Source organism: Priapulus caudatus, unplaced genomic scaffold (genome assembly GCF_000485595.1).
Source record: "Priapulus caudatus unplaced genomic scaffold, Priapulus_caudatus-5.0.1 Scaffold195, whole genome shotgun sequence".
NCBI lineage: Eukaryota > Metazoa > Priapulida > Priapulimorpha > Priapulimorphida > Priapulidae > Priapulus > Priapulus caudatus.
Window position 1 is genome coordinate 217434 of NW_014577256.1, and position 14039 is coordinate 231472.

The following is a 14039-nucleotide window of genomic DNA, read 5'->3' on the forward strand; positions in this document are numbered from 1 at the left end:
GTAGGGCCCCCTATCATTACGCTGTCTATTATTATGCTTAAAAAGGTTTCCATGCATTTATAAGTTATATTTTATTGACAAAAATAACTTACACATTATTTCATAATTAGTCCTGCTCACAATTATTAATTTGATTAAATAACAAATTTAACCTGATTTCGATGAAATTTAAACCGTTTATTTTCATGTGCACTAGATGGCGCTGCACGTAATCCTGGTGATGCGGCGACATTTTACGTAAAGTGTGCGTCAAAATTTATTGTTAATGGTTGTGTTCGAGTAATCGCACTACACGAATGTAAGTACTAGATTACCATACGTATAGTAACTATAATCTTATTTAAGTATCTGATTAAGTGTATATCTGGTAAATACCGACGTAGTTTGTTGTTCGCTCTCTATGTTTTGGTCTGTGCTGTGTAGGCTACATACAGTGTCAGTGGAATGTGTTACCGTGACTGTTACTGTTAGGCTAGCTCTAGTAACTATAGCCCGCGTACAGTTGCCGCAGGGCTATAGAACTTTATATGGCAACTGCATATGAGTTTTATTCTCACAACTTTTAGCCTATAATAACTTCTTCGGTATGCCAAATAAAACACATTCTCTGCCGGACAAATGTCTTAAGTTACTATGAACACTAAAATACAACAGCAAACTATCGCTTAAATATTGTACTTGCGATATTACTCGTCGACGAAGATTGTTTATCAACTTTTAACCGCCATTTCTCGTTGCGCACGCTCGCGCGGTTTCGGCGCTAGTGAGCGGGTGCCGGAACCGCACGAGCGTGCGCAACGAGAAATGGCGGTTACAAGTTGATAAACAATCTTTGTCGACGAGTAATATCGCAAGTACAATATTTAAGCGATAGTTTGCTGTTGTATTTTAGTGTTCATAGTAACTTAAGACATTTGTCCGGTAGAGAATGTGTTTTATTTGGCATACCGAAAAAGTTATTATAGGCTAAAAGTTGTGAGAATAAAACTCGATACGCAGTTGCCATATAAAGTTTTATAGCCCTGCGGCAACTGTAAGCGGGCTATAGTTACTAGAGCTACTGTTAGGCTAGCTCTAGTACTATAGCCCGCGTTCATTAACTGCCGCAGGGCTATAGAACATTTTCAGCTAGATTTCGTAACTGCAACCTGTTACCACCTGTCCCCACGAAAAATGAATCGCAAAACGCAAAATGATCGGGCTTTTTAACACTTATTTATCTACATGGACATCTCACCTATCTTTTTGGACACTACACAACTTTACACCATGTGTTTATCCTTTTATTCCACAAAGTAAGCACTACTGTCATTTCATTTTGAAACGAAGTGGCGTGCGCACGCGTGACGTTACCGAATATGTACGCAAAACACATGGCAGCTATGGGGCATGTATATACAATACCGGTGACGTCACGCGTGCGCACGCCATTTCGTTTCAAAATAAAATGCCAGTAGTGCTTACTTTGTGGAATAAAAGGATAAATACATGGTGTAAAGTTGTGTAAAGTGTTCATAAAGATAGGTGAGATGTCCATGTAGATAAATAAGTGTTAAAAAGCTTGATCATTTTGCGTTTTGCGATTTTTTGTGGGGACAGGTGGTAACAGGTTGCAGAACGAAATCGAGCTGAAAATGTTCTCTAGTCCTGCGGCAGTTAATGAACGCGGGCTATAGTACTAGAGCTACTGTTAGGCCTACTTTAGCCGTTCTTGTACCCAAACTTGTAATCTTGCATAAACTAGGAGTAGGAATTTTAGCGCGTCCGCAGTTTGGGCAATCAATCTGCAGATTGGGATTAGATTAGATTTTTAGATTTTAGAGCTTCGTAGCAGGTAGCAATTATTGTTTAGTCTGCCATTACCCATTTAGTCGGTTGCTGATGCCAATTTTGCAATCTAGCTTTTGTGAGTTTGTGCGCAGGGCATCTGTGCGTGCGGTAAGATTGTGTGTTATAGAGAAGGATATAAACAGCGTCTACGTGGAATTATTAGGCGATGTAGAGTGTATAAACATTGAAACTTTGTTAGTAAGTACAATTTGTATTTATTTACCATCATTTTATTTAGTAAAACGGCTAAGGTGCCCATGTAGTACTAGTGCTCCAAGAAACGGTTGTACATCGAAAGATGGTTGGAACCTCTTGCTGTAAAAAAGCATAGTTGGCTCGGTTTTTAAAGGGATAGTTTACTCTAGGTTCTAGGGTTATTTTCTGTTAATTTAGGTTAAAATTACGCTACATAAAAAGTTTCATGGTTTAATCTCCATTAGAATTTAGAAATATTAGTAAACAATGTTTTAAAACTAACGACTACAGTTTGATTACAACGACGGTGGCGCCACTCAAAGCGCACGATCTGATAAGTTGTGCAAGACCACTTTTCAGCTAAGGGCTACAGACCGAGGGTGTTTCTTATTTATTAATTTAAAAGCAAAAGCATTGTAATATCTTATAAACGGCATATAGTTTCAATTATATTATGGATAAATTTGTCCTAAAATGAACATCGTTCGGTTAAATAGCATTTAGGTATGAATATAATTGCACCTTTGTGATTAGCCCTCGGTCTGTAACGTGCAAAATAAATTGCCAAATACGCAACTTTTTCAGGGTGGCAGCACGATCACGAGTGTCATGGCGCCGTTCAAATTTCGTAGCGTTGATGTGTAATTAATTATAACAATTAAATTAGGTATCTGGTGACAAATACATGTGGGTATAGACGATTTGATATACAGTAAGTACAGTTGTATGCAGTAAAATCCTAGAGTCTACTATCACTTTAAACATCACCACAGCTAACGTCACATCTAATAATTCAAATGAATCATTTTCATGAATTAATATTATTAATTTCGGTTTTAACTGTTTATCTCCTCTCGTGGGTTTTCCACTTTTCGAGCAAATTGTGATTGCAGACTCAAAAGTGAGCTGTGAATTCGAATGAAAACACTGGAATACTACAATATAGAGGTTGGACGTGATTTAAAACAAGTAGGAAATTATAATATAATTATTTTGTTTGAGATATATAAAGAGTTGTTCACCAGTTTTGGTAGAAGTAGAAGATTTTCCAAGGGATTGGTGTCAGGCTGTCTATTGTCGTTAGTCTCTCAGCTTGTTTAGCCTGTACATAGTAGAACTAGTATATATATATACAATACATGTAACATGTATATTTTGTATTACTTGTAGGCCGTTACATTCTATATCAGCTGCAAACACATATACATAGTCACTATTAAGTAAACACTTGCATACTGTTTAACATCTGATAATACTTTCTGATTGATATAATATACATTCGTAATTTAAATTGGAAACACAGCTTGTTTAGAAGTTGTGAATTGTGAAGGGTAAATACTTGCCCATGTATCAACATTTATACATAATACATGTGTTTTTATAAACTATTTCACTTTTATAGACATCTAGTCTGACATAATAAATAAAAAATATCTGCAAAATGTGTTACGTAATAACATTCCTGTTTTTAGTTACTATTGCAAGATTAAATTAATTGTGTTCATTTCAGTGGGATTGGGTGATATTTTAAGAGAGCTAGGTGTCAATGTTGGTCTTAGAAATGCTTATTCCCCCCTCTTTAAATTAATGGTAATTGTGTTTTTCGCCTTACTAGAATTCATCTTACTGGAAGATTTTCAAAAACTTGGTACACTCGTTGGTCGGGGGGAAGTTAACTGTGAAACACTATCCTGATTAAATACTTGGTTCTCGACCTGCTTTTGCTCACGTGGTGACATGTATATTCTGTGGCGTAAGATTGTGGTTGTCGTTAAGTCGGTGATGTGTTCCTTTGCAGACTTGAGCAATGGCAGCCACTACACATGAAGAAATCGAGGCACAAATCAAGGACCTTCAGGCCAAAAAGTCCGGGTTAAATGAGACCGTTTTAAAGGAGGATCAACGAGTAGGGTTCGGCGCTACCGGCTTCTACGACCAGGATCTCTACAGCGGCACCGACAGAAAGTTTGAAGGCTACGTCACCTCGATCGCGGCGACAGACGAACAGGATGACGACGACGACTACGGAGCGGGTGCGGCGGGCAAAAAGGCGTCGTACAGCGCCCCCGTGGCGCTGCTCAACGACGTCCCGCAGGCGCAGAAGGACTACGACCCGTTTGCGGAGCACCGGGTGCCGCGCATCACCGACCGCGAGGATGAGTACCGCAAGCGGCGCCTGCAGATGATCATCTCGCCCGAGCGGCACGACGACTTTGCCGAGGGCGGCAAGACGCCGGACGTGCTCGGCCGCACGTACGCTGCCGTCATGCAAGAGCAGTTTCTCACCAAGGAGCAGCAGGAGCTGCGCAAGAAGATCGTCGAGAAGGCGAAGGCCGGCGACCTTCACGTCGTCAAGAAGGTAGACGAGCCGCCCGTCGAGCAGAAGCTTCCCGAACGGAAGCGCCGACGTTGGGACCAGGCGGCCGGCGACGCCGAGGACACGCCCGCGAAGAAGAAGACGAGCAGCTGGGACCAGGCGGAGGCGCCGACGCCGTCGAACGCACGCTGGGACGAGACGCCGGGCCGCATACCGAAGGGGTCGGAGACGCCGGGCGCGACGCCGGGCACGACGCGCATGTGGGAGGCGACGCCCGGCCACGCGACGCCCGGCGCGACGACCCCGGGTCACGCGACCCCCGGCCATGAGGCGTCGATGACGCCGAGCGCGAGGCGCAACCGCTGGGACGAGACGCCGCGCACGGAGCGAGACACCCCCGGCCGCGGCGGCAGCGGCTGGGCGGAGACGCCGCGCACCGACAGAGGCACCGACCGCATCGAAGACACGCCCGGCGGCACACCCGCCGGCAAAAGAAGATCGAGGTGGGACGAGACGCCCGCCGGCGCCACCCCGGGCAGCATGACGCCGTCCGGCATGAGCACTCCGGGCATGACGACCCCCGGGGGGATGACTCCACAGGGCATGACCCCGCAGAGCATGACGCCCGGCATGACTCCTGGCGGGATGACACCGAGCGGCGTGACGCCGACAGGCAGGAAGGCGATGGGCATGGCGACACCGACTCCGGGCCACCTCATGTCGATGACCCCCGAGCAGCTGCAGGCGTATCGCTGGGAGCGCGAGATCGACGAGCGAAACCGGCCGCTGTCGGACGACGAGCTCGACGCCCTGTTCCCGCCCAGCTACAAGGTGCTGCAGCCGCCGGCCAACTACATTCCGATCCGCACGCCGGCGCGCAAGCTGACAGCGACGCCGACGCCGCTCGCCGGTCTCGGTGGCTTCCAGATGCCCGTCGAGGACCGGTCGGTGAAGTTCATGGACAACCAGCCGAAGGGCAACCTGCCGTTCCTGAAGCCGGAGGACGCGCAGTACTTTGACAAGCTGCTGGTCGACGTCGACGAGGAGAGTCTGTCGCCGGAGGAGCAGAAGGAGCGCAAGATCATGAAGCTGCTGCTGAAGATCAAGAACGGCACGCCGCCAATGCGCAAGGCCGCGCTGCGCCAGATCACCGACAAGGCGCGCGAGATGGGCGCCGGGCCGCTCTTCAACCAGATCTTGCCGCTGCTGATGTCACCGACGCTCGAGGACCAGGAGCGCCACCTGCTGGTGAAGGTGATTGACCGCATCCTGTACAAACTCGACGACCTCGTGCGGCCGTACGTGCACAAGATCCTCGTCGTCATCGAGCCGCTGCTCATCGACGAGGACTACTACGCGCGTGTCGAGGGCCGCGAGATCATCTCGAACCTCGCGAAGGCCGCGGGCCTCGCGACGATGATCTCGACGATGCGGCCCGACATCGACAACATCGACGAGTACGTGCGCAACACGACGGCGCGCGCGTTCGCTGTCGTCGCGTCGGCGCTCGGCATCCCCTCGCTGCTGCCCTTCCTCAAGGCCGTCTGCCGCAGCAAGAAGTCGTGGCAGGCGCGGCACACGGGCATCAAGATCGTGCAGCAGATCGCGATCCTCATGGGCTGCGCGATCCTGCCGCACCTGCGCAACCTCGTCGAGATCATCGAGCACGGTCTCGTCGACGAGCAGCAGAAGGTGCGCACGATCACGGCGCTGGCGCTCGCCGCGCTCGCCGAGGCAGCGACTCCGTACGGCATCGAGTCGTTCGACAGCGTGCTGAAGCCGCTCTGGAAGGGCATCCGCATGCACCGCGGCAAGGGCCTCGCCGCCTTCCTCAAGGCGATCGGCTACCTGATCCCGCTGATGGACGCCGAGTACGCCAACTACTACACGCGTGAGGTGATGCTGATCCTCATCCGCGAGTTCCAGTCGCCCGACGAGGAGATGAAGAAGATCGTGCTGAAGGTCGTGAAGCAGTGCTGTGCGACGGATGGCGTCGAGCCGCAGTACATCCGCGACGAGATCCTGCCGCACTTCTTCAAGCACTTCTGGAACCACCGGATGGCGCTCGACCGCCGCAACTACCGGCAGCTCGTCGACACGACGGTCGAGATCGCGAACAAGGTCGGCGCCGCCGAGATCATCGGCCGCATCGTCGACGACCTGAAGGACGAGAACGAGCAGTACCGCAAGATGGTGATGGAGACGATCGAGAAGATCATGGCCAACCTCGGCTCGAGTGACGTCGACTCGCGGCTCGAGGAGCAGCTCATCGACGGCATCCTGTACGCGTTCCAGGAGCAGACGACCGAGGACGTCGTCATGCTGAACGGCTTCGGCACGATCGTCAACACGCTCGGCAAGCGCGTGAAGCCCTACCTGCCGCAGATCTGCGGCACGATCCTCTGGCGGCTGAACAACAAGTCGGCGAAGGTGCGACAGCAGGCGGCCGACCTCATTTCGCGCATCGCCGTCGTCATGAAGACGTGCCAGGAGGAGAAGCTGATGGGGCATCTCGGCGTCGTGCTGTACGAGTACCTTGGTGAGGAGTACCCGGAGGTGCTCGGCAGCATCCTCGGCGCGCTCAAGGCCATCGTCAACGTGATCGGCATGACGAAGATGACGCCGCCGATCAAGGACCTGCTGCCGCGGCTGACGCCGATCCTCAAGAACCGGCACGAGAAGGTGCAGGAGAACTGCATCGACCTCGTTGGCCGCATCGCCGACCGCGGCGCCGAGTTTGTGTCGGCGCGCGAGTGGATGCGCATCTGCTTTGAGCTGCTCGAGCTGCTGAAGGCGCACAAGAAGGCGATCCGGCGCGCGACCGTGAACACGTTCGGCTACATCGCGAAGGCGATCGGGCCGCACGACGTGCTCGCGACGCTGCTCAACAACCTGAAGGTGCAGGAGCGGCAGAACCGCGTGTGCACGACGGTGGCGATCGCGATCGTCGCCGAGACGTGCTCGCCGTTTACCGTGCTGCCGGGCCTGATGAACGAGTACCGCGTGCCCGAGCTGAACGTGCAGAACGGCGTCCTGAAGTCGCTGTCGTTCCTCTTCGAGTACATCGGCGAGATGGGCAAGGACTACATCTACGCGGTGACGCCGCTGCTCGAGGACGCGCTCATGGACCGCGACCTCGTGCACCGGCAGACGGCGTGCGCCGCCATCAAGCACATGTCGCTCGGCGTGTACGGCTTTGGCTGCGAGGACGCGCTCGTGCACCTGCTCAACTACGTGTGGCCGAACATCTTCGAGACGTCGCCGCACGTCATCCAGGCAGTGATGGACGCGTGCGAGGGCCTGCGCGTCTCGCTCGGATGCAGCAAGATGCTGCAGTACGTGCTGCAGGTAGGTGGTTGGCCGTCGTTAATCGAATTAATCAGTCGTTCGATGTAACTAGTTGTGCGGTTCCTTCGTCTGGCAGCGGCCTTTTCGAATTGTCTGTTAATTTTAATTTAATTTAGTTTTTGCTTTCATTAGTTAGATTTTATTGATGCGTGCTGCAGCTAGGTCGTGGTCTTTAATTTGTCATATGATTTTTAAATTTTTTATTATTTTTTTGCGGATTCACTCGTCTGGCAGTGGCCTCGTAGGGTTGTCTGTTTGATATAAATTCGATTGCAAGTTGAAAGGTTCTTTGATGAGAAGTGAGATTGGGTTTCAGAGAATCTGTAATGTAGGCATCTATGGTATCTATGGTAATTATGGTATCAAGAGCATATAAAGAAGGAGAGTGTACAACGGTAAAATGCTGAAACAATGTTGCAGTATTAGTCGAATTAATAAACTCCCCGTTTTATTTTGACGATTCTTTGCAGTATTATTGATCAGCTGTCCTACCTTGTTCATATAAAACAAACCGCATGTCCCTACGATGCCCCTACGCTGAAATAATGAGCGGTGGAAATCTGGTATTTTCGCCGAACACCGACTAGACATTAGACAGTAGTCTGGTCAGTACCCACTCTCGAAGTGTGGCCAGTGTGTTGCTTCCGGTCGCCGCTGTGTAGCGCTGACTCGATACGTTATTTCTACAGCGTTACTACATCCAGCCAAGATCCAGCGTAAGGGGCGGGTCATCACCATGGCTATAAATAACAAGACGTTTTTGTGGAGTAATGGCTGCGTCAATGACTGGAAATGCGAGAAAAGATAGTAGAAGGAAAATTAATTTCATTGTCAATGAATGACGGAAACACGCGAGGTTTCTCAAAGCTATCGCCAGAACGCGAGTCGGTCGCAGTACTGACTAATGTCTAGTCGGTGTTCGGCGAAAATACCAGATTTTTACCGTTCATTATCTCAGCGTAGGGGCATCGTAGGTCCATGCGGTTTGTTTTATATGAACAAGGTAGGACAGCTGATCAATAATACTGCAAAGAATCGTCAAAATAAAACGGGGAAAAAGTTTATTAATTCGACTAATACTGCAACATGGTTACAGCATTTTACCGTTGTACGCTCTCCTTCTTTATATGCTCTTGATGGTATCTATTGGTATCGGTTGAGCCTTGAAGATTGGTATAGGTGCTTTTAGGAGTGGGATCCGTGGACATACTAAATAGAAATTTTAGGTTCGAATTTGATTGATGTGTATTTGACTTAGCCCTGTCTCTTCGCAGGTTAATTTTATATTGGTAGAGGTGACATTTTTCATGCTTACTATTCTATCTCGTGTTGCAGGGGTTGTTCCACCCGGCTCGAAAGGTACGAGATGTCTACTGGAAGATTTACAACACGCTGTACATAGGCGCACAAGACGCGATGGTCGCAGCATACCCGAGGATTCTGAATGATGAGAAGAACACGTATATGCGCACTGAGTTAGACTACGTATTATGATCCTGGTAAGGGCGAGAGTCATTGCTGTGACGGACAACAGTTAAATCGTAGCGGAAAGTCTCTATCATCTAACATGACTATAGTGATTTTGTTAGAAAATTTGATAGGCAAGCAGAGCGCTTTGAGCGGCTAGCACAGTAGGGCTGTTTATTAGCATGCCATAGCATTTCAGCTGCTGCCTGTCTCTGATTATGATGAGATCGTAATCACAGCATGAGAGGCATCACCTCTATTATGCATGTAGCTGTACTACATGTCCATAATTAGAAGCCAGCCTAGAATTGTTCCTTGTTTACAATAACCGGACCCATAATTTTCATATATAGCGGTTAGATTTTTATATAACATGCTGCTTGCAATGTCTGTATATATAATATAATATAAGTGTGATACTTAACGGGTGAAACAAGTTAAAAGGCTTTCTCATTCTGTATGTTGTGAAAGCATGCTATTTGAGATGTCGCTTTTCTCACGAATATTTTGCATGGCTCTTGTCTTCATCCCCAGTGTCAAGGTTGTAAGCATGTGCGCATCAGTACCGCATTAAATTGTTAATTACATATTATACACTTACCTATAGTGTTCGCATTGCTAACTGTTAATCGGTAATTTAATGCTATTGTATAAATAACAGGGTTAATTTTTACTCGACCGTGAAAGTTTGAAACGTACCGCTGACGTTTCGCCTCCTGCCAGGAGGCTTTCCTCAAAGCAAACTGAATATAATCAGTTTTGACCACCAGATGGAGTGGTTGTTAATAGCTTAGTCCACACGTGACTAAGCCTGTATTCCCCCTCGTCCCGGTTGATGTTTCGGGTCTTGCGGATCCAGATGGCCTCTTTAATCCAACGCCTGATTTTGATAGGCTCGCGATCGATGATCTTCGAATTCTCCCAATCGATGGTGTGATTGTCCTTCGCTACGTGGTCAGTGATCGCGGATTTGGTGATTTCGGTAGCCGACTGTTTTAGTTGGGCCCTTGTGAGCGATTTGGGTGCTACGGTGTCTACGTCTTTTTTGTGTTCTTTTAGGCGGGTTTAAAATTTTTGGCCGGTTTCTCCAATGTAACGTTTTCCACACATTGCACACGGTATCTTGTAGACAGTCCATAATGTTGTGCATATCTGTTCTGTCCTTAGGGTGTACCAACAGCCGTTTTAGAGTCTCAAACGGTCTCACTGTTGAAGCCACACCTGCATTTTTTAGGTAACGCTGAACTACATTCGTGATGCCTCTGACATAGGGTAGGACAATCATCTCCTTCGGTTTCTCTGTGGAGGTTTTCATTTGGGATGTTGTTTTTTCCCGTGATGTGTTCATCTCCTTGGACACTTTTTCGAGTGTCCAATTGGGGTAGCCGCATTTTCCTAGTGCGTTCTTGATGTGGCGCGCTTCAGCTTCCCGGTCCTCACTCTCCGTTATGATCTTATCCCTATGATCAAGTAGCGTCCGTACCACTGACAGTTTGTGGTTGACTGTGTGGTGTGAGTTGAAGGTTAAGTAACTAGATAGTAAAAATTAACCCTTTTATTTATATTAGTCTACCAACCGAATGAACTTATTTAATAAATGCTATTGTACTTTAGTAAAGGCATTATTTTTTAAAGTTAGAGTAAAAAATGATTTATTTTTATTTTCAGGTTCACGGCAGGTGTCAAGTCCATTTTGTATTTCGATTTCTTTCTGTATTTGAGACAAGTCCGGTTGACTCCATCTATGTGAGGTTCACATACATCCATGCGGTGTCCTTTTATTTTGAAACTTCCTAAAGAAGTGAGTACATGCAGCTGGTAATGTGAACGGAAAGAGTGACCAGCTGTCTTTCTTGTATAGTGAGTGAATGCTATAATCACATGTATGATCTATGGTGTAGAGTTAGTAATAATATTTTTCTGTATCGTATTGGCCACAAATGCTTAGCAAAACTTCTGTTTTTGATTTTTGTGTAAAGTGTGTGAACATTTTCATTCTACTAGTGTTTGGCTGTAAAAATATATTACGTTTCCTTAAGTGTATTCAACCTGTAGCTGGATCTGTATCTGTATACAATGATGTGTTTACCTTTTTACAGTCATTATTTGTTCACATTATATCTGGCTGTATTATATGCGCATTATTATGCAGTGGTACCCGCTTTATCAGGACAAGCTTCAAACCATGGAAATTTCCGGATTAAGCAATGATCGTGATTAACTGGTGAAGACATTTCCAGTCAGACATGCATGTCTACTTGTATTGTACCTTATGCAATCTTTTACATACAACATGCACACACTGTACAATATACATAAGTTTAGCTCTAAGATGTTATGTGAGCTTATTATATTCAGATTATGCTAAAAACTCGACAATTGTCTATTTGTTTTTGAGTTTAGAATCGTTTTAAAACATTTACTGAAGAAAGAAGGAAGTTCCTCCTGAAAATATTCTATTTAACCGAGGTTCTGTGTCTGTTATCTGATTAAAATAACGTACGTCAGGACTGTTTTTTAGAGACCTTTGTTGTTTAAACGACATGCCCGTGTATCCGAGCGCCAATAAAGCGGAGACCACTGTAACTGTAAGTTTGCTGTCACAAGCATTTACACTGATCGTTGGTCAATTTAGTGGAAATGAGCAAGCCTGCAATTACAAATCACCGAAAGACGTTGCCTTTTCCAAGGCTTCTATCGAACTGGCTTGTGGTTGTATAGTTAGAGAATATAGAAACATGCATTGTAGGCTGTTGTACCATAAATAATAGTGGACAATGTGGTGTGCCGATAACGAATTTGCAAAATAGCCTAGGAACTATAAGTTTATCATAAATCTTTAATAAGGTTTGCCTTCTATAGATGGGTTGACACATTTACTTCAGTATAATGAGTCGAAAAGTGTGTTAAGGGCTGCAGTTTACTTTTAACATGCATCTACTTCACGTGACTCTGGCGTTGTCATTTCGTATTCTTATGAAAATCCTTTAATCTGGTATGACGTGGATATATTCAGCATTTCTTTATACTATATTATATCTCATGTTATTGCCATATTCATACATTAACTACTACAGCTGCTGCTGCTGTTGCTGGTGGTATGTCTACTCAATAATTAGTTCATATTGGTGTGTCGATAGCGTTTCTAGTTGATATCGAGTAATTCACACGTTGTCCTTTCATTTCGTTGGTAAATCTAGTATAACTCATTATTATCAATAAAATTCCTGTCCTGTTTTGATATCAAATATTCTTCTAGAATACAGGCACAGTTTCTGGAGCGACGGCCATCGCGGTGGTAATTGATCAGTATGCCTGCGTGGGAATATACTCTGTGTTTGTGATAAGCAAAATGTACAGTGTACGTAAGCACGATGGGGGGGGGGGCGTGAAATTATATCCATTATATTATTTTAACCGCCACTACAGATATATGCTATCACATTCGTGCGATCCTCGGATTCTGTAAAACTACAGGTAAATGTTAGTAACTATACGCGCAGGAAAGACTTCAGATGGTTTTACATGTTGAATCTATGATCGAAAATATTGATCTATAACGGATCATTTGATTTGTAGTGCATGTATTAAATAAAAATTGGTAACGATTCATAATGTTTTCTTCTTTTCAATTGGTAATCGTGATTTTTTATGAAAAAAATGTACGACGTTAGGGGCAGTTCCCAGCCACATTTTTACATTATGTGGTGAAAAGATAGGCATGAAGACAGCCTGGATATCTAGAGGAAAATCATCGTAGTTTTTTCTTCGATATATATGGACCTCAATGTTGTTGTCGATATCTGTATTACTTAATATAAACGTACTCAAACGCACGCACGCACGCCCGCAGACGCGTGCGCGTATCACAGGTGTACACGTGCACAAATATTGTAGGCGATAGTATCAAGAATCAAATTTTTTTTTAGATATTCACCAAAATTGGAACTGGTGTGTGGTTAGTCTATTTGCCGAACTTTCTAAGAATACCTTCATGTCCGCACATATAATAAATTTTTATACAGGATTAGCGAATTACAGAACTTTCTTCTCACATTAAAAAGCACTAGAACCGGCAGCCTATAGATACAGTTTATTATAGTTTTCATGGTATAACCCCCTCCCTCTGGGTCGATGATTTGTCACTTGGAGAAAATTTTTGGCTCCCGGGGTGGGGGGCACTCGCCTCGGAACTGGGTAGGTGGGTGCCTCCGGGACCTTAAAAACCTGACTGTCGCAAACCGCTTTATGCCCTAAAATAGACCCTGTCCCAATATACTGCACTAAAAAGTATACCCTGTTGCAATATTGCACATTTCGGTTATGTCCTGTCCTGTCAATACAGCAGATGTGGTCCAATATTGGCCTAATATTGTTTTGCCGATATTGGACCAATATCTGCCTATATTGAACCAATATCTGCCTATATATATTGGTCCAATATTGGCCTGGTGATGTTGGCCCAATATTGTTTTGCCAAGATTGGTCCAATATCAGCTTGATGGGTGTGTATCTAGATAACCCGGTGCCGATAATGATGTTCGGAAAATATACCCTGTGCCAATAATGATGTTCGGAAAATATACCCTGTCCAGTGGCACGTCCCCAGTACCTTTAACAATGGGAGTGCCCCCCCCCCCGGGGGTTTGACTACAATGGAGGAAAATCACTGGTTGGCATCACGCGACATAGTAACCTATTTTTTCACCTATAGATTTTAGGAGACATTTTCTATTGACAAGACTTATCGTAGATGGTACAGCGACACTGCTCTCATCATCATCATCATCATCATCAAGGTGCCATATCCATCCGGACGTTGGCTACCACAGATCGCCACTGTGTTCTATCGTTCGTCATCTGTAAGAGACCGGCAGCAGTA

The 14039-nt window shown here is 46.0% G+C and overlaps 1 protein-coding gene across 1 annotated transcript; it reads left to right on the top strand.

Moving 5' to 3' along the window:
• Window positions 1-212: 212 nt before the first annotated feature.
• On the top strand, window positions 213-12767 carry LOC106807090 (splicing factor 3B subunit 1-like). The gene is made up of 4 exons (XM_014809339.1): window positions 213-298; window positions 3824-7690; window positions 9026-9189; window positions 10826-12767. The coding sequence occupies exons 2-3, from the start codon at window positions 3833-3835 to the stop codon at window positions 9182-9184; spliced, it is 4017 nt and encodes a 1338-aa protein (XP_014664825.1). The 5' UTR covers window positions 213-298; window positions 3824-3832; the 3' UTR covers window positions 9185-9189; window positions 10826-12767.
• Window positions 12768-14039: the final 1272 nt, after the last annotated feature.

Bases quoted from the DNA above. Each gene is read 5' to 3' on its own strand.
- LOC106807090 (XM_014809339.1), top strand. From the start codon at position 3,833: ATGGCAGCCACTACACATGAAGAAATCGAGGCACAAATCAAGGACCTT. The intron at 7,691-9,025 runs GTAGGTGGTTGG...CTCGTGTTGCAG, and splicing joins TGCTGCAGTACGTGCTGCAG to GGGTTGTTCCACCCGGCTCG.